General features: G+C 36.0%; 1 protein-coding gene across 4 annotated transcripts in view; it reads right to left on the bottom strand.

Moving 5' to 3' along the window:
- The window catches only part of EEA1 (early endosome antigen 1), a 164,759-nt gene that overhangs the window by 52,208 nt on the left and 91,941 nt on the right, over positions 1–20,610 (bottom strand). For all 4 annotated transcript variants that reach the window (XM_080659758.1, XM_080659757.1, XM_080659759.1 and 1 more), the window contains 4 exons: positions 18,905–19,243; positions 7,551–7,700; positions 6,966–7,085; positions 2,167–2,370 (listed from right to left, as the gene is read on the bottom strand). In XM_080659758.1, the coding sequence (XP_080515884.1) occupies positions 2,167–2,370; positions 6,966–7,085; positions 7,551–7,700; positions 18,905–19,243 (813 nt within the window). The remainder of the gene's footprint in view (positions 1–2,166; positions 2,371–6,965; positions 7,086–7,550; positions 7,701–18,904; positions 19,244–20,610) is intronic.

Below are 20,610 nucleotides of genomic sequence, written 5' to 3'. Positions count from 1 at the left end.
TTTTTAAAGTAGTTGTCTGGTGACGCCATCATCTTTCATTTCAGAGTCTCATTTCCATTGAATGATTGTTCTCCTGCTTACAACTCACATGTTTTCAGCTTCTTCATATGTCCAACTATTTTTTTTATATTTATTGTGACAGCTCTGGATTTTACTTAATTCTTTAAAATAAAATGTTTACTTTTGTTCCAGCATTTAATGTACTTGTGGTTCAGCTGGATCCTTTCTAGGTTTGTTTTTATGCTTTGTTAGGTTGGATACACACTAGCTTTTTACTCTAGTAACCTTAGAGGTGTGACGTCTCTGGATGTTTCTATCTCTCTCTCCCTCTCCCTTCCCCTCTCTGAAATCAATAAAAACATGTTTTAAATGATATTTTTATCTTCATCTGTCTGACTCTTGCATCTACCACTCCAACTGAGCATTCACCCATGTCTCTTTCTTCTCTGACTGGCTAGAACTTGAACATCTCCCAGCTCTGTGAATTGGATAAATTTCCAGCCTTTAGCTCCTAATAATCATTCACTGCCTGGTCTCATGGAATCCCACCTTATAGGCACAAAGCTTAATATTCAGCCAAACACTCAAGTGAATCCCTATGCAGATTTCTTCCCATGCTCTTTCCTCTCTGAAATTCTGCCCTAAAAATCTGAGCTTCTTCAACCTCCCTGAACTTCAATTTCTCATTCCTCAATTCAGTAAGACCACTGTGCTTTCCTTAGATTTCCCCAACCTACACCACAGATTGGAAAATGTTTGCATGTCCAAAGCTGGAGTAGCTGAAAGATTGACTTCATTCGTTTCTCTTTGCTCATGGATCAAAACCCTGGACTGCTTGTTGTAAAATGTCTGAAAACAGTGGTTTTAACTTTATTTTCCAATTTTCTAGTTATTTATGGTGGTAGCACTAAAGAAGTACCAGTTCCTCCAACATGCATAGGCTTTTCTGGTCATAGTTATACAATAAGCAATGTTAAGTTGCATGCTAGTTTACAACTAAAAAAGTAGTCTTAAGAATTTTTCATAAAAACTGGTAACCAAGCCCAGCCAGTGTTGCTCAGTGGTTGAGCATTGACCTATGATCCTGGGTTGTAGGCTCAATCCCCAGTAGGGGGCATGCAGGAGGCAGCTGATCAATGATTCTCATTTCTATTTCTCTCCTCCTTTCCTCTCTGAAATCAATAAAAATATATTTCAAAAAAAAACTGGTAACCAAGGCTAATAACTTTGTGAAATTTGAGAAAGAAATTCTGTTATATTCTAATATCCAAATTAGAAAAGTGATATGACCTACTAATACTTTAATACTATCTCATTTAGATAATTATAATTCTCTCATTGGACAATTCTTCCACCAAAAAGCAAATATAAATTATTTTTACCTTGAAAAATGTATTAAGCTGAATTTTATAAGTTTCTCTTAAACTATATATAAATGTTAGGCTAAGGTAACATTCAATTAATATATTCCAAAGATATTATCAAAATACTAGAGGCGGGGGAGGGATTCCTCAGCCCACCCTGCACCCTCTCTCAGTCCCGGACCCCTCGCTCCTTACTGTCCACCTGCTCACTGCTCCTTATTGCTCAGCTTGCTGCTCCTTAGTGCTGCCATGGAGGCGGGAGAGGCTCCAGCCACCGCCACTGCACTCGCCAGCCATAAGCCCAGCTTCTGGCTGAGCGGTGCACCCCCTGTGGGAGTGCACTGACCACCAGGGGGCAACATCTGCCTCCTGGTGGTCAGTGCGCATCATAACAACCGGTCATTCTGGTTGTTCCGCCGTAATGGTCGCTTAGGCTTTTATTATATAGATTTTGTTAGTCATTGTTTTTTCAAAACATAAAATTCCATAAGGCAAGTATAATTATTAATAACATCTCTACTTTTCAATAGAGCTAACAAGGTGAAATGATTTGCTTGTGTTCATATAGGAAATAAGTTATATCCTGGGACATGAACTGAGGTTTCCTGTCTCAAATCATGTTAACTTAATTTCACTACAATGGCAACCTACCTCTAAGGTAAATTAGATGGCATTTGTCAAAATATATAATATAAAAAGTACTAAAAATAACCATAATGAAGAATCATTTAAGTAAAGAATTTCATAAGATTTAGAGAGATAACAGTGAATTTTAGAAAAAGAATAGGTCTGACAAGCTTACTTGTTCCTGCAATGTGTGATTTTTTTCTTGTAACTGGTTAAGAACAGCAGTCTCCCCTTCACCAGCCTGAATTTTTGCATAAAGATCTTCTCTTTCCTTTTCTAGTAAGGAAGTATTTTCTTTACTCTTCTGTAATAAGGCTTCAAGGTTCTGGATCTTTTGGTCCTTATCACCAATTTGACGTAGTACTTGTTCCAAATCATTCTGTAAATAATTGAAAACTAACCTTAAGGACAGAGAACTTAAAAAGTTATTCCTTAAACATAAAATAATTGATAATATATTTAGTAATTCAAACACTTAGTCTGAATTTTTTTACTAATCATTTTAACCTTGCAAATGTAATTAAATAATTAATACTATATATTTAATATAAATCTATATTCTTGATAATAAACTAGAATTTAACAACAAAAAAACAAACCTTCAATGAACCACATTCTTACTGTAACACTCTGACCTCACCATTTACTACTCTTGTTCAATCATTTGGGACACATGGGACTCCTCATTATTCCTTAATCACACCGGCACACTCCCATCTCAGAGCCTTTGCATTAATTTTTTCTTCTACCTGGAATATACAGTGCTCACAGTCCTGGCTCATTTTCTCTTCTTCAAATGTTTATTCAAATGTCAGCTTCTCAGTAGGCCTATCATGACCAATACACTTAAAATCACAGCCTTTCCCAATATCCTCTCTCCTGAATATTTGCTTTTCTTCCCAAAGCACTTATCTTCTAACACTAAATAATTTATTTATTTTTCATGCTTACCTGCCTCCCTCCACCTCCTCAATAAAATATATGCTCCACAAAGATGAGGATTTTCGACTGTTTTATTCATTGATTATCTAAGACACATATGCTCTAAGATACTTGTTGAAAAATAAATGACCGCATTCTAACACGCAGACACTCAAGACTCACTTCAACACCTCAAAAGGACTCTTCTATCAATACAAGGGATCCCTCTTCCACTCTACCAAAGTGATGTTACACAGAGCACAGTGCAAGAGCCCACATCTAGAACAATGCCCATTAACGTTTTCAAGCTGTCTGACCCACAGCCGCAATCGTTTTAAGAGTCAGAGAGCCTCTACCCAAAACAAGGCCCTAACAAGTTCCTCTGCCAGTCCTGTCATAGCCCACATCATTGTGTGAGACAGAGCCAGCAACCACCTGGTATCCTCAATAATTTATACCAATATTAAAATATTTGAGATTAGTCACTTTTAAACATGCTTCTCATCCCTCTAAACTTCAATCACTTAATGAGGAAAGACAACCTGACCTCTCTGCTTTCATCCTCTTTTCTGCCACTAATGACCCCACTCTCCACATTCCCCTAATCTAGAACCACAGACCTAAGTTTTTTTCCAGTCACTCTGTTTCCAAGGAGTAACTGATATGTGGTTTTCTCTTTACAGACTCTGATTCCCCTCAGTCCTTTCTTATACTAAGGACCATTCCTGTGGGAAAGCAGGGAAGTTGACCCTTTCCTGGTTTTTCACCACCACTGCTCTCTCCCTTATGTAAAAGTTTCACGCTGCTTTGGAGAGTAAGTAAGTAATTCATTTATTCTACCCTCTATTCTGTGTTGCTATCATCTATAAATCCCTACCTCATTCACTGAAGACTTGAGACCTGATTTAGTCTTTCTCTCAATCCCAATTTCTGCCAATTTCCTGGGAAATACAAAATACATAGAGAATTAAAAGCACAGCTTCAACATTCATATCACCTTAATTCCTATACCTTTACTCATTCTATTCAATCATTCACATGTAGAATCTTGTAATCACCTGAAATTGTTCCAGATGAAAAATTTCATCTATCCTACTCTGTGACCACAACTTCCTGACCATCTTCCAATTTCATGACCTCATTTCTGCTCTTCAGTGTCAAAAAGACATTCATCTCTATTTTTTTTAGCTTTTTTAGCATAAGTTTAATTTCTCTTCCTGAATCTCGAATATGGATATGAACTAACTTTAACTCTTCTTTCAACCACATTCTTCATTTCTTTACCCCCAAATTTCCAATACAGCCACCCCCAAGAAAGCCTAGATTAATATTGCAATCTGCTTCCTTCATCCTTACCTCTCTAAACATCGTTAGAGCAAAATCACAAAATTCCACAGATTGGTGCCACTACAAATTTCTAGACTTCATTCTCCATCACATACTCAGAATCATCCTATCATTTCACTTAATGAGGTTCTCACCCTCAAACATTTCCCTCAATAACTACGTAAAAGCTTCAATATTCTCTCAAATTCTGCCTGCTTGACACTCAGCTATTATCCCAACTTTATCCAAAGGGTGGGGGGGGGGAAATATTCAGGAATATCTACCTTGATTTTCCATCTCCTTACCCATAAATGTTAAGGATAAATTCAAATTTACTGTATCAGTGACATCATAGCTTTTTCTCAATAACTTATTTCTTCAGTCACCTCTCCTCCAACATCCTCAATTACTCCCTTTCCATCAGTTTGTTTGTCCTAGATTATAAACATGTTCAGATATCTCTCATTCTCCCAAACACTTCCTGAACCAAGCCCTCCTCCAGGCTCTGGCTCAGTCTTCATACAATTCACATTTAAATTTCAAACGTAATACATATTTACTTTCCTAACTCTCTCATTTCTCATTTACTCATCAATCAAAAATCAGACTTTCAACTACTTCACTTTATTTAAATTACATTTGATAAGGTCACAAATTTACTTCTTAATTACTTAATCCAGTGGACATTTTTCATTCATCATACTGGACATCCCTACCACACACCCAGCTTTGAAGTTCTTTAGCTTCCATTCTGTAGGCCCTCTGATCATTCTCTCTTTGGGCTGTTCTTCCTCTACTCATTTATTTTTTGAATTTTTATTCCTGGTTAATAACATTATGTACAGCCTATATCATTTCTTATCTGGATCACTGTAGTAGTTGCTTAGCTAATTTCTTTCCTTCTACTAGTGTGCCCCTACTATCTACTCTCAAAACAGCAGCCAGAGTAATGCTGTGAAATTATAAGCCAGATCATGTTACCCCTTTGCTCAGAACCCTCCAATGATTTCTCATCTCTCTCAAGAGTAAAATTCTTAAAATAACCTAAAGGGCTTGACATGTTCTGACCCTCTATGATTTCTCTGTGTCCATTTTAATACTTCTCACCACTTCAACCACTGGCTTCCTAAAGTTCCTTAGATATGCTCCTGCCTCAGGGCTTTTAATATACTGCTGTTCTTCTCTTCTGATATCCACATGGCTCACAACCTCCTTCCTTCAGCATTTTCATCTTCTCAGAGGGGCCTTCCTTGGCATGCTGTCTGACATTGCAGTCATTGACTTCCAGCTCCTCATCCCTTTTTCATCACCATTTAATACACTTATATTTTGCCTATTTACTTTGGCTATTATTTGTCCCTCACTAAGGTCCCTGGGAGCCGGACAGTTTTATCTGTTTTCTTCACCATCATATCTACAAAATCAATTCCTTGGCTAAGAGCAGACATTAACATATATTTGTTGACTGAGTGAATGAAAGAGCAAATAAATGAATACAGTATTTTGATTCCTGTCCCTGTGACTCCCAAGCCACTCTCCAAATTCAGAAGGGAAAGACAGGCACATTACTTACTGCCTTCTTTAAAATGTGTGGCAATTTTAGAGTTAGTGGATGAGGGTCCCCTAATATTATTTTGAAAAATATTTTGTGCCTGACCAGCATGCTCAGTGGTTGAGCATTGAGCTATGAACCAAGAGGTCACTGTTCGATTCCTGGTCAGGGCACATGCCCAGGTTGTGGGCTCAATCCCCAGTAAGGGGCATGCAGGAGGCAGCCAATCAATGATACTCTCTCTTCACTGATATTTCTATCTCTCTCTTTCTCTCTCTCTCCCTCTCTGAAATCAATAAAAATATATTTTAAAAAAAATATATTATGTGTGCATAGCATTAGATTGCCATTTCCCAGGAGACAGCACTGTGTCTTACTCATCTCTTTATTCTCAGTGAGTACCACAGGACCTAACATACAGGGCTCAATAATATTCAATGAATTAATGAAAGATTGAAGGAATAAGTGAGTGTTAAAGTTGAATTCATTTCAAATATCTGGGCACCCTCTTCTCCTCACCATAACAAAACAAAAATTTAACTTCTTTTAATTTTCTAAGCTATTCTGTAGAATCTGTATAAATTTAACCATTTATATTTTCTATATAAAAAATGCCAATGTTCATATGATAGTTCTGAAGCAGGAAAAGATATGACCAACAAACACTATGTTCTCCTGTAGAAAACACAAAATGTTACTTTTTACTGGGTTAACTAAACCAAGAAATTTTATTTGTATTTTTTTATTTTTCAAATAAGTTATTTAAACAATACACCTGAAACTAATATAATATGGCATGTCAAAAGTAATTGAAAAATAAATAAATAATAATAATAGCAATACTAAATAATAATATAGTAGGTATAAAAATAATTTAAATAAGTAATATACACTTTATTTAAATAAATAAGTTTAATATACATTTAGTTAAAGAAATTAAATAACTAAAGATTTTTAAAGAAATAAATTTACTTATAATAAATAATTTTTAAAATTTTTAGAATATTTTAGAGAAAATTTCAACATAGCAATAAAAAGAAAAAGATTTTCTGATTATCCAGATACTAAAAATTATCAAAATCCTTCAGAATCAAGTATTTTGCATTATCTAGTTTTAGCAAAACAAAGTTTTGGCTATTTTTATTTAAAAGGCTAATAATTCAAATAATATTTACCTGAGCTTCTCGAAGTTTTGCTGTAGTGCTTTGCTGAAGAGCTTGTTGTTCTTGATGTTGTTGCTTTGTTTTCTCTAATTGATGTTGCAGTTCTGTGGAATTTGTTACATTTTCCTTTAACTTAAAAAATGTAGACTGTCAGATGACAACTTAAAGGTATAATTTTATCAGTCATAAATATCAGGTATTACTTCACATCTCACAATTCTCTAGTCTGAAGAAAAAACTAAATTCAGACAATATATAATAAAATCAACCTTATATGCAATATCTCATTGCTTATAGAATATTAATATCATGATTAAGAAACTATTCCCTAGGAATAGACTGTTATCCTGAGAAGAATTCAATTCTTTCTCCAGGATCCCATTTATTTTATGATTGTGTCTTGTATACTAATGTGATCAAGGAATTACATAAAAATTTCTTCTAACAATAATCTAAACCATGTTATCAATATTTGTTTTATTTTTTCTACAACCATAATTATCACTTATTGAAAAGAATGAATCATAACAATATTCAAGATATCTCAACTCCATCAACAAATTTGCTAACATAAACTCATCTGAAATGCTAGCTTACCTCTTCTTCTAAACGAGAAAGTTTGAGTTGTAAATCAGCTACTTGCTGTTCTTTATCCATCAACTTCTCACTTGAAAGCTGTCTCTGTTCCTTCAGCCTTCCATGAGCTTCCCCTAGTTGGCGTTCTGTCTCCAGAAGTTTGCTATGTAACTTTAAAAAATAAAAAAAATTTATATATATATATATATATATATATATGTATACATATATACATATATATGTATATATATATACACACACACACACATATACATATATATGTATAAACACATGCAGGACCATCACTACCACCACCTAGCTTTCAAACAATATTTTATTTTTCACCAATATTAGTATAATATTATAATTTTCATGATCCAACTCAATTTTAATCACATAAATTATGATGAATACCATAAAATTTTAATTAAATATCACATTTTCTGATTTTCTTGCTCTTTTAAAAAATACAGTGAAACAAAAGGTCTTGTTTGGACATAAGTATTGGAATCTCTTGAAGAACTTAAAATAACAAAGTGAAAGTTAAAAATTAAGACACTCAGAGCATAGGCATATTCCACAATATTTTTTAAAATATGTTTTTATTGATTTCAGAGAGAGGGAGATGAAGATATAGATACATGATGAGAGAGCAACATTGAATGGCTGCCTCCTGCATGCCCCCTAATGGGGATCAAGCCTGCAACCCCTGCATGTGCCATGAAGGGAAATCAAACCGGCAACTTCCTGGTACACAGGACCATGCTCAACCAACTGAGCCACACTGGCTGGGATCCACAGTATTTTTAAACATCACTACTGTTTTTTCATATTTATGAACCACCACAATTTACTTCTTACATTGGGTATTGAAGAGAACACAAAGCATTCTAAAGTCCTCAAAATGGTACCACATTTCTAAATAAAACAGAGCGAATAATTTAAAAATAAATATTAGGGGAACTTCATTCACTAACTCTAAAATCGCCACCCAGTTAAAAGTAAAAGAGAAATTTGACCTGGAACTAAATCAGAACTCAAATTCATTATTCTTTCTAATACCACCAGAAATAATAGTTACTTTCTCTTGGGATGGGGAGGGGGGTAGTTCCATTAAAAAAATAAAAGTTTGTATTAATTTCAAAAGAATTGCTGCACATGCCCTGGCCGGCTTGGCTCAGTGGATAGAGCGTCGGCCTGCGGACTGAAGGATCCCAGGTTCGATTCCGGACAAGGGCACGTGCCTGGGTTGCAGGCTTAATCCCCAGTGCGGGGCGTGCAGGAGGCAGCCGATCAATAATTCTCTCTCATCATTGATGTTTCTATCTCTCTCTCCTTCTCCCTTACTCTCTGAAATCAATAAAGAAATATATTTTTTTTAAAAAAAGAATTGCTGCACAAGTGCTGGGAGTACAGAAAAAAAAAACTGTTGCATGGAGATAAGCATGCAGGACATTTGGAAAGGCTTATACACTAAGAATGCTCTGACACACCAGCCTCAAAACTCAAAAAAATGCATATGCTTCAGCAAAATTAAAAAATTAAAAACAGCTCGACCAACATGGTTCAGTGGTTGAGCGTCGACTTATTAACCAGGTGATCAAGGTTGCATTCCCAGTCAAGGCACATGACCAGGTTATAGGCTCAATTCCCAGTGGGGGAGTGCAGGAGGCAGCCAATCAATGATTCTCTCTCATCACTGATGTTTCTATCTCTCTCTCCCCAACTCCCTTCCTCTCTGAAATCAATATAAATATATTTTAAAAATAAAAAACATTCTATGCAATTGCAGTCAATCAAAATTATGTTAAATCTTAAAATATTAAGACTCTATAGCCTTTATACCATATTTATACTCATATGCTCTATAATTGCATATTTCTCCATAAAAATTTATAATTGGCAAGGGAAAGGATAAAGTTCAATCAGTAAAGTAGACACCTACTATTTTCTTATGCTTTGAAACAACCTAGGGCTATCAAAATATATACTATGCTTTAAAAAAGTTAAATTTCTAAAGTAAAACATGCTTCCATCTAACTAAAACAGGACTCAGTAATAAAGACAATGAATTTTTATTATCTTTTTCCTTAGCCAGCACCATAACATCTGTCTCCTTTTTATTCTTCTTTTTAAAATGCAGTGAGTTAGCACTACAGTAAAACCTTGATATAACAGACTAATTCGGGTGAAGGGGTATCCATTAAAGCTAAAAGTACATATATAATAAAGTAGGTTTTCCGAATGCGTATGTTAAAAAACTAACAAATTAGTTTGCCTGTTTTTACTTATGTAGATACATTTGTATAATTAAAATTAAGTATATATGAAAAGTTTAATTTTGCAGAAAAGTTTTCTATATGTACTACTGCAATTTTAAATTTATACTGAATTGGTCTAGTAAATGCTTGCATTTACCAGTCACAAGTAAAGATGCACACAGCTGAGATGTGGCTTAGCGCACGCAGTAACATCGTCCTGGCACACGTTAAGTCTGCTGCAGAAAGTCATCCCATGCAACAATAGAACCAACAACAGAAGCAATTACCAAAGGAGATGTGGTGTGATCATGTGGCTAATTACTGGCTGAACATTGTTTACTAGCAGTAACTCTTGGATTAAAGTATGTAGACTACAGTTATAGATATGTAATGTTTACTTATGTCAAGTGAAATTACTATAGTGTTTTTTCCAACATATGGCCTATTCACTAAAATTTGTTAAAAATAACAGTTTAGCCCTGGCCAGTGTTGCTAAATGGTTAGAGTTCTGGCCCTGTGCACTGAAGGGCCACAGGTTTGAATTCTGGTTAAGGGCACACATTTGGGTTGCAGGTTAGATCCTACTCCAGTCAAAGAGAATTCGGGAGGGAACCAACTGATGTGTCTCTCTCACATCGATATTTCTCTTTCTCTCTCTCTCTTTCTTTCTCTCTCTCTTTCTTTCTCTCTCTCTCTCTCTCTCTCTCTCTCTCTCTCTCTCTCTCTCTCCATGCCTCCCTCCCTTCCACTCTCTCTAAATGGAAAAAATATCCTTGGGTGAGGATTAATAAAAAAAATAAAAACTTATTTTAAAAATAACTGAATTAATAACAAAAAATAACCTGTTAATTTAGTTATAAGCAAATCTTGGTTAAAAGCATTTTAAAATTACATATGGAGTGGAAATTTTAACTGTTAAATCCTAAGTCTATTAAATAGAGGTCCACAAAATCAAGAGTTTATTATATAACTAGAGGCCCGATACACAAAACTCGTGTAAGAGTAGGCCTTCCTTCCCCCAGTTGCCGGCACGGGCTTCACTCCAGCTGCCGCAGGCATCCAGGATCACGGCAGCCCCAGCTTCATTCGGAAGGACGTCAGATCTAATTAGCATATTACGCTTTTATTATTATAGATAACTATCCAAACTTTCTCCTTCTCACTAAAAGACCTAGGTCTAATCTTGATATGTGAAAGCAAAGGAGGCTTTCAAAGTAAGCTCATATTGCAAGCATCTAAGTGTTCAACCTCTTACAAATAGGCATCACCCATATCTAGTTCCTAAACTTGCCGGATAAAAATCTCCTGCTATCATTGTTAATACACAGAAAATCAGACCTCTTCCCTAAAAGTTTAGATATAATATTTAGATTCAGGAGAGTTTAGAAATCACGTGCCAAAAAGCAACACTTTAAAAAGCAGTTTTCAATTTCAACTGCCCAGTCCAACCACAGAGGAAATGCTTAAATATACTAATGTCCAGGCATACACCAGAGATAGTGATTTAATTGAATCAAGGGTGAGGCACAGATATTTTCATTTTTAAATTTCTCCAAGTGATTCCAATGTGCAGACAGTTGAGAACCACTGAATTAAAGATAACTATTGCTCTAAACTAACTAAAGGGAAGAGAAAAAATATATGTATTTTTAATAATTTTGTCATTCATTACTGTATGATTCCTGATAAATCCTTGAACTTTAATAAATTAATGAATCGCAAATTGAAGCTGGCCAAGAGTGGCAGTAGGCCCAAATAACTTATACAGTGATGGTATACCATATTAGAGTAAATATGTTATAGAAAAAGAGGTGAAGTTAAAAGTAAAAATAGCCCACTAGTGTTGCTCAGTGGTTAAGCCTCGACCTATGAACCAGGAGGTGACAGTTCAATTCCCAGTCAGGGTACATGCCCAGGTTTCCAGCTCGATCCCCAGTAAGAGGTGTGCAGGAGGCAGCCAATCAATGATTCTCATCATTGGTGTTTCTCTCTCTCTCTCCTTCTCTGAAATCAATAAAATATATTTAAAAAACATACATTTTTTTAAAAGTAAAAATAGAAGGTGACGTGACACAGTTCTGAAGTCCAGTGGGTTTGTGGGCACTGATGGCTTCCTCAGGCTCTAGTTCCCTTAGGGTAGGTGTGGTGTGGCCCTGACCTCTGAGTCCCCAGCATGCATAGGCACCTGGGATGATATTAAGCTGACACCCACTGCACACTATGGTGTCTGGCTCAGCCCAGAGGCTGTATCTTTTCCACATCCACCATGGAGGAGATCTTCTGAGAATGCGGAAAGTCCTCTGGGTGGTGAAGAAAAATGACACAGCCAAGGGATCACTGACCTGCTGTCCAAGAGTTGCATGAAGCTGAGAGAAGGACTTTCTAAATTCAACAAGATCTATGAATTTGATTATCACCTGCATGGTCACATGTTACCATAATAATGACTTGGGTTTCTGAACATTTGCTGGCTCATGGTTTCCACATGCAGTTTTGTAAATGGCAGAGCTGCAATCCCCTTGTCCTCTCTGAAGCAGAAATCGAAAAGTACTGCCTAGAGAACTTTGTACACATCAAGAAAACTCTGGAACAAGAGACTAGGCTTGTCTTGTCCTCTATCAGCTGTGCCTGGAGAACCCCAGGGTGACTGTGGTGGAAGTCAGTTCTAAGGCAAAGAGTAAGCGGAGGCCTCAAGCTTTGGACACTATGGAAACCATGAGAATTGCCATAAAGCTCTACACTCAAGGGTAATTCAATTATCCCAGGACTGAAACATTTCCCCCAGAGACTTAAACCTGACAGCACTGGTGGAACAGCAGACCTGGGATCCATACTGGTGGATCTTTTGCATTCAAGAGTGGGGTGGCCCCACCCCAGGCAATGGGAACAAGTCTGAACACTCACCCTCCCATCAACCCCACCAAGCTTGCAGTAAAGAGATGTCAATGTCAAAATTCTCCTATTTCACAATCTACTGCCTGAATCTGTGAAAGACCCCCATGGGAGATGAATAGCAACTGTATGAGTTTATCATTTGCCATTTCCTAGTTTTCTGTTCTTAGAATGTTCAGGGACAGGAGACTACCATAAAGACTGACATCTCTCAGGAACGATTTGAGGTCTATGGTTTTGTAATTCTGGCCCAAAACTATTTGGCTCTGTACCCATATGATCGCTGGAGTGACAAGGTGATAAATCACAGTTGAAGTCAGAGGTCAGAATCTAGTGTCTCACCCCATAGGCTTCAGGGAGAAGAGGAAGATAGCTATGTTCCCAACCCTAGGGCAATTGCATGGACCAGACATGTTCTTCGAACTGGAAATTGTCTTTGGCCTGGAATGCCATGGCAGAATGATTTGTCTGATCCTTCTGCTGCTCTCTGTAAACCCTCCCTGTCTATGAGAGAGGCTCTTGCTTTCAGGCCAGCACTGTGGAGACGATGGGCAGAAAGATGAGTCTACCTCAGCTGCTCACTAAAGCTGACCTTATTGCCCTCTTGGAAAAGCATGGCATTGGTCAGTAGCTCATCATCATGGCAATTAGCAGCTCTTAAGTACAACAACTCTAAAGTTTGTTTTACATTCTGGACCCTACTTTATAACTGAAGTGAGGCTTAGAGAAGTTAGGAACTTAACCTAATGTCACAAAGTGTTTGAGCTATTAAAATGTAGGTCTAAATAACTACACAGTCATTGCTCTTAAGCAATGCTCTGCATCATCCATATACAGGTACCTCAGAGTTACTTCTGGTTTGGTTCTAGACTACTGCAATAAAGTGAGTCACATTAACTTTTTTATTTCCCAGCACATAAAAAAGTTAGGTTTAAGTCTATTAAGCGTGCAATAGCATTATGTCTTAAAAAACAAAGTATAGCCAAAACCGGTTTGGCTCAGTGGATAGAGCATCGGCCTGCGGACTGAAAGGTCCCAGGTTCGATTCCGGTCAAGGGCATGTACCTTGGTTGCGGGCACATCCCCAGTGGGAGGTGTGCGGGAGGCAGCTGATGGATGTTTCTCTCTCATCGATGTTTCTAGCTCTCTATCCCTCTCCCTTCCTCTCTGTGAAATATCAATAAAATCTAAAAAAAAAAAAAAAAAAAAAAAAGTATATACTTTAATTAAAAAATACTTCATTGCTAAAAAAATGCCAACCATCATCTCAGGGTCCAGAGAGTTGTCATGTTTTTACTGATGGAGGGCCTTGCCTCAATGTTGATGTCTGTGAAGTGCAATAAAATGAGGTGTGCCTGTAAAGACAGACGTTTCCCACCAGTCTCATTGGGGAGCAGGGGCTGCTCAGAGACTCAATATTTTTTACCCATGTTGGGATTTGTTGTTTTTGGTGTTTGTTTTTTATTAAAAACCAACATGTAAAACTTGAGCGATTCCACATAAAAATCTGGCACTTCATCTTCTGAAGCATCAGGACGTCTGGCAGCCTGAGCCTTCACTCTCACATGGACTGTTGTTTGGATTTGAGTGGCAGCCATCTCCTCTAGATGTCATTCTCCATTGCTCAAAACGGGCTTCCTTCACCGACTCATTACATGCCAGGCCCCTGTGGGATCTCAGTTTGTCCCTATTAGCCATGTATGTCCATATTCTTAGATTTTTGTTAAAGCATTTTCCATAATTGTTTAGGAATTAGAAAGTAGATTTATATGGTGTCAGATCGTAAGTTATATAAATGCTTAATCATTTGGTTGTACACCTGAAACTAATATAATATTGAACATCAACTGTAATTGGAAAACAAAAATATATTTTTTAAAAAGAAAAAAGTAAAAAGAAATACACACTGGAATTATTAATAGAATGGCCCACTTTAAAGTCCCATTTTTAAGATATACAAATATATGTATATGGTCTTTAGTAAATTCAGTTTTATAAATATACATATATATATATACACATAATTCTTTTTTTAAATGAATATTAGTTTTTTTTATTTATTTATTAATAGATATTTATTGATTTCAGAGAGGAAGGGAGAAGGAGAGAGAGAGAAATATCAATGATGAGAGAAAATCATTGATTGGCTGACTCCTGCACGTCCCCTACTGGGGATTGAGCCTGCAACCCAGGCATGTGCCCTGATGGGGAATTGAACCCAGGACCCTTCAGTTCACAAGCCTATGCCCTATGCACTGAGCCAAACCAGCTAGGGCCATATTACAGTTTTAAGAAGTTATTTGAGCACGTATTGATTTGAATCCAGAGGTGGTTTGGAATGCTCCACCAGCAGGAACTGGGGATAGACTTTTATAGAGAAAATGTGGAAGCAAAGAGAGGAAATGGTTGATTGACTATAGCTTGAAGCAAGTTGGCTGTTTGAGATTGGTTGTCCTTAAGTTTTGATTTTATAACCTAGAGGCATTTACAGGCTTAGATTTGGGTGTACTTACTTCAGCAGTCACAGCATTAGAGCCAGCTCAGTGATGGCCTCCCAGCTTAGTCAATTTAACAGTGCTCAACTTTGAAGGCTCAGCTCAAGGGTCGCCACCCCTTCGATGCCTTTCCTTTCCCCACCATCCACCCAGAGATAGAACTTAATCTTCCTTCCTTGACGCTCCCACTGTGATCCTTACAGATTTCCATCATTTTCATTTTCCTTCTTATATAGGTCTATCTCACCCATTGGCTGATAAGCCCTTCAGGACAGGGACTATGTATTATTCATTTTGGAATTTCCACAATTTTCACAGTGCCTGGGACTTAGTAAGTGCCATTTTAATTTTAAAATATATGTTAGGGGATAAATATTATAGCAATACATTATTCATTATATTCCTTATAATGCTTACTATGTGCCAGGCCCTATTCTACATGCATCACAAATAGTAACTAGTTTAAATCTTTATAGCCCTATAAAGACAGTTCCATTATTATCCTCATATTATAGACGAGCAAACTGATGCACAAATTAAATAACTTACTTGAGATCACACAGTTCATAGGCCACAGAACTAGAATTTAGGCAGCTTCCTAAATCCACAGATAAACCACCATGCTTTTCAAGATGGAATATAAGATAAATTTTTAAAGTAAAACTGATGACATCTAATCTTTTCATTAAGTAACAAATCATTATCTACACATCTGTGGCTATTTTAGAAGTACACATAAACACAAATATAAAGGATATATGTTACTTTGTTACTTTGTTGACCACTGCCAACTATCTAATTTTGTTAGCACTGAAATGAATGCTGATTATGATACAGTGGAGAGCAAAACAAACCCAGTTCATGCCTATACACTTAAAGGATATTGAAAAAAATGTTTAAGGTGAGGTTCACTTCCATTCTTCCAACAAATCTTTACTGAAAGCCTTAAGTATAGAGGTAGATAGAGTACAAAATAAAACTAATTCCTCACATTAAAAAGCTCACAGTCCAATGGGAATTATAGACAATATGGAAGTAAACAAATTAATATATAATATAAAGTGTTATAGAGAACAAGAAAGAAGTAGCTTGCTGAAATAAAGAAGGTCAGACTATATGGAAAACAAGCTATTTAAATAGGTTGGTCCCAGAAAGCTTTATTGCAAAAATGACACTTGAGTCAGCCTTGCAGAACTGCAGTCAAGAATACACTAAGAAGAAAACACAGGCAGAGGACCTAAGGCAGGAAAGCATTTGACATGTGTGTGTCTGAGGAACTGAAAGAAGAACAACATGGCTTCACAGTGACAGGAGATGCATTTGAAGACATAGTTTGGGCCATATTACATAGAGGCTTACCAAACTAAAGCATTTGGTTTCAATTCAAAATGTAATGCAAAGCCATTTCAAGCAGTGTTAAGCAGAGGAATAAAGTGATATACTTCATGTTTTAAAAAGATGTCTCTGACTTCTGTATTGAGAATAGATCAAGGAAGTCACTAGAAGAAGGGAAACTTGTAAGAAGGCTAATACAGTAGCCCAGGTCAGCAATGATGGAGCTTAGGTTAAGGGTGGTAGCAGTATAAATGAAAAGAAGTGGACAGATCTGAAACATACTTTGATGGTAGAATCCAGACAGCATGCTGAAAGAAAGAAGATAAATGGTATCACTTCAGTATGACCTTTTTATTTTGTTCAGAACTGTGACTAAGCCCAATAATCATATATTCAAATCTTTGTATAAAAATATGTTTGAGCCCTGGCCAGTGTGGCTCAGTTGTTAGAGTGTCAGCCCACAGACCGAAGGGTCACAGGTTTTGATTCCCAGTCAAGGGCATGTACCTGGGTTGCAAGTTCAACCCCATCCACAATCAGGGCACATGTGGGAGACAACCAATAGATGTGTCTCTCTCACATTTTATGTTTCTTTCTCTCTGTCTCCCCTGCCCCTCCCTTCCACTCTCTCTGAATCAATGGAAAAATATCCTCAGGTGAGGATTCTCTCTCTCTCTCTCTCTTTCTCTCTTTCTCCCTCTCTCTCTCTCTCTCTCTCTCTCTCTCTCTCTCTCTCTCTCTCTCACACACACACACACACAAATATGTTTGAGTAGGTTCTCAAAAATTCTCAATGACTCTCCATCGACTGATAACCAAATAAAGCCCATGTTTCTCAGCCTATATTCAAGACCCTACATAAAAGTCCCAAATGCTCTTCCACAATAGTCTGCTCCTATTACACATGTCTTATTCTAAGAGCAAATCACTGCCCTTCCTGGTTTTCATAATATTTTCCCGCCACTAGTTTACTCTCGCAATCCTTCTACCTGAAAGCACCTCCTGCCTTCAAAATGCTACTTGCCTAAACCTATCTAATGTTTACAATTTCAACCACCACTTCTCTCTTACACAAAGCTTTACCTGATCACATAATTGGACAAAATAATTACATAAGATGAAGTACTATTGGGGGGGGGGAAGAGAGGAACTCTCCCAAATTCTCATAGTATATGGGATCATTTTATTATAATTCTCACATTCTTTGGTAGAGGATAGTACTGTTCTTATCCTCAGTAACATTTACATAATCATTTAAGGTAGGCACTATGTCCTTTTTCATTTCTGTATCTCCTAAAACTAAGGCATGGTGTCTTTTAGAAACCATAAATGCCCAATTTGTTTATCTGAATTGAAAGTCAAATATCTAAGTTATTTTTAAGTTATTCACTGATATCTCTAAGCCTCTGTTTCCTTTCATTATGAATGCCTGTATTTATTTTTTCACTTACTCACTAAAACATTTTCTCATAAATAAGCAATGTGCCAGATAGCGAGTATAAAAAAAGTAATAAGACATGGTTTTTGTATCCAAAGAGTTCAGAGTCTAATGAAGAAAGACATAGGGTAATATAACTATGCTGTAGTAAGTAAAACAATCAAGATATATACATGCTTAAGCCATCTTTTGGGGAAGGTTAGAAAGTGGCATTGTTCAGAAACAGATTTCTAGAAAAGTAACAAGTAAAATAAGTATTATTTATCAAGTAGAAGAGGAATAGGAAGAATATCTCAGGCCAAGAAGACAGAAAAATTGATGCCACAAAAGCAAGTATCACTTAAGTGAAAATAATTGAACATTACCAAAAAACTGCTGAGGACTTTGTTCTTCCCCAAATTTCCATTTTTCAATCAACTTTTAATGTTATCTATAAGAAATAACTAGAATACATAATTTTAAAATTAAATTAATAGCAAAGTCAATACTTGCCTTAAACTTCATCTGATAGACATTTATCTATAAGAAATAGCTGTTAGGACTAATAGGTTTTCTTCTTTTAAAATATCTAATTTTTATATTATTGGTTTAAAAATAATTATATTTTAAATTTTTAGTAAGAAAAAAAGAAAAAATTAAAGAATGGTCAACAATTTGAATCAGTTACAAAAGCTAATATGTGCTGAGAGTACCTACCATGAGCCAAGTACTGTCGTACACAATTATATGTATTAAGTCATAAACACTTTACAACATTATTAAATGACAGATAATATCACTATTTTCTCCTATTAAGGGAAATTGAAATGAAAGGAAATGAGGTCTGACTCAATACTACAGTTGTGACAATTAAAAGTTAATTTTTTTAATGAACTACATTATGATCAAATAACCATCAGTCAACTAAGAAGAAACCATGGGAGAAATTAAATACATAAAAGTAATATCTCTTACCTGATTAACTTCACTTTGGAGTTGTAATCCATGCTGCTCCTTTTCTTCTCTCTGTTGTTGTAGCTGCTTAAACTCTGCCTTAAGATGCTGGTACTTGGTCTCTACTTCTAATAATTCTTCTTTGAGTTTTTGAGTAGCTTCTCCCTTTTCACCTAATTCTGCCTGTATTCTCTGCAGTGTGGTTTCAGAAGCAGATAATCTTGACTGAAGTTGTTGACAATCTAGGTCTTTTTGATGAAGGCTTGATTGTATATTCTTTTTACTCACACATTCGTCATTATGCTTCTCTTCTAATTGAGTATAGTCCAGTTCTTTCTTCAGCAACTTTTCAGTCAAGTTCTGAAATATCAATTTAACAATTTTTCCTTTTCTAGTATTTTAATTATTCTAATTATTCAAAGATTTTATACAGCAATACCATCTCCTACTAAATGTTTTAGTCAATATTACAATATAAAAACAGTGAAAATATTCTAACCAAGGAGAATTAAATTATTACATACTAACTTAATACAGTTTAAGAATTACTAATGCAATTTTGACATAAATAAAAACCCTAAAATCTACTACACATTCTTTAGGATAAGAATATTTATATTCTCCCATTTGAGTTAAAAATTAAAATTACCCTTCTAGCATCAAAAATTATCTTGGATAACAATACTGGATGTGGCAACTATCATTTCTGGCTTTTCTGATAAGTGTTTTAGCATAACAATACCCTTCACTGCTCTAGCATGCCTGATCTTACTCATTCCTTATTTTTATTCTTTTTTTAAAAAATATATTTTTATTGATTTCAGAGAGAAAGGTAGAGGGAGAGAAAGAAACATCAATGATGAGAGAGAATCATTGATTGGCTGCCTCCTGCACACCCCCCACCAGGGATCGAGCCCGCAACCGGAGCATGTGCCATTGACTAGAATCGAACCTGGGACCCCCCAGTCTGCAGGCCAACACTCTATCCACTGAGCCAAACCAGCTAGGGCCTTATTTTTGTTCTCGATAAGGACTATTTTTAAGAGTCACAAGTTTAAGACTAATTCAAATATCTCTCTAAGTATATAAATAGTGATTTAAAAATATTACTTACCTGCTTTATATTTTGTTAGTTTACTTAAATGATACCACCAATCAAATATATGAATCAACAAGACTAATCAGATGTCAAAGTCTGGTCTCAGTGGAGTTGTTACAATTAATATTGAACACTTTAAACCAACATATTTACACATGAAATATGAAGCGGAATTTTGACTCAATTGTGTAAGAAAGCTGGGATAAGAAGCCACTATAAGCACCAGAAGAGTCGATCCATGGACATTTATTTTACTCAGTTTTTATATTCAATGTGCTTGAAGGGAATAATATAAAAATGGTAGGGGACAATCAAAGCCTCTAGCCTTTAAACAGATTACAATCTAAATGAAATACACACACAAAATAAATGAAACACACACATTAAAAAATACTTTTCTAAGTAAGTTAAAGCATGATGTGTAAGCAAAAGTAGATTAATATAAAAACTGTGTCAAACTTAAGTGTATAAATTTTTACAAAATAAAATGAGCAAAGTCAGGTGAAGCTAACTAGTAAATTCCAATCATCTAGAAATAAAGTTTGAGTTTGGTAAAGTGGTCAGAGGAGTTAAGTAATAGGTATACATGACACATGCCATCGGCTCTATACAAAAAGACAGAATGGAA

The sequence above is a fragment of the Plecotus auritus genome (genome assembly GCF_963455305.1).
Source record: "Plecotus auritus genome assembly, chromosome: 3".
Lineage (NCBI taxonomy): Eukaryota > Metazoa > Chordata > Mammalia > Chiroptera > Vespertilionidae > Plecotus > Plecotus auritus.
Note: the sequence above shows the minus strand (reverse complement) of the source record. Positions and strands in the feature narration are given on the sequence as shown.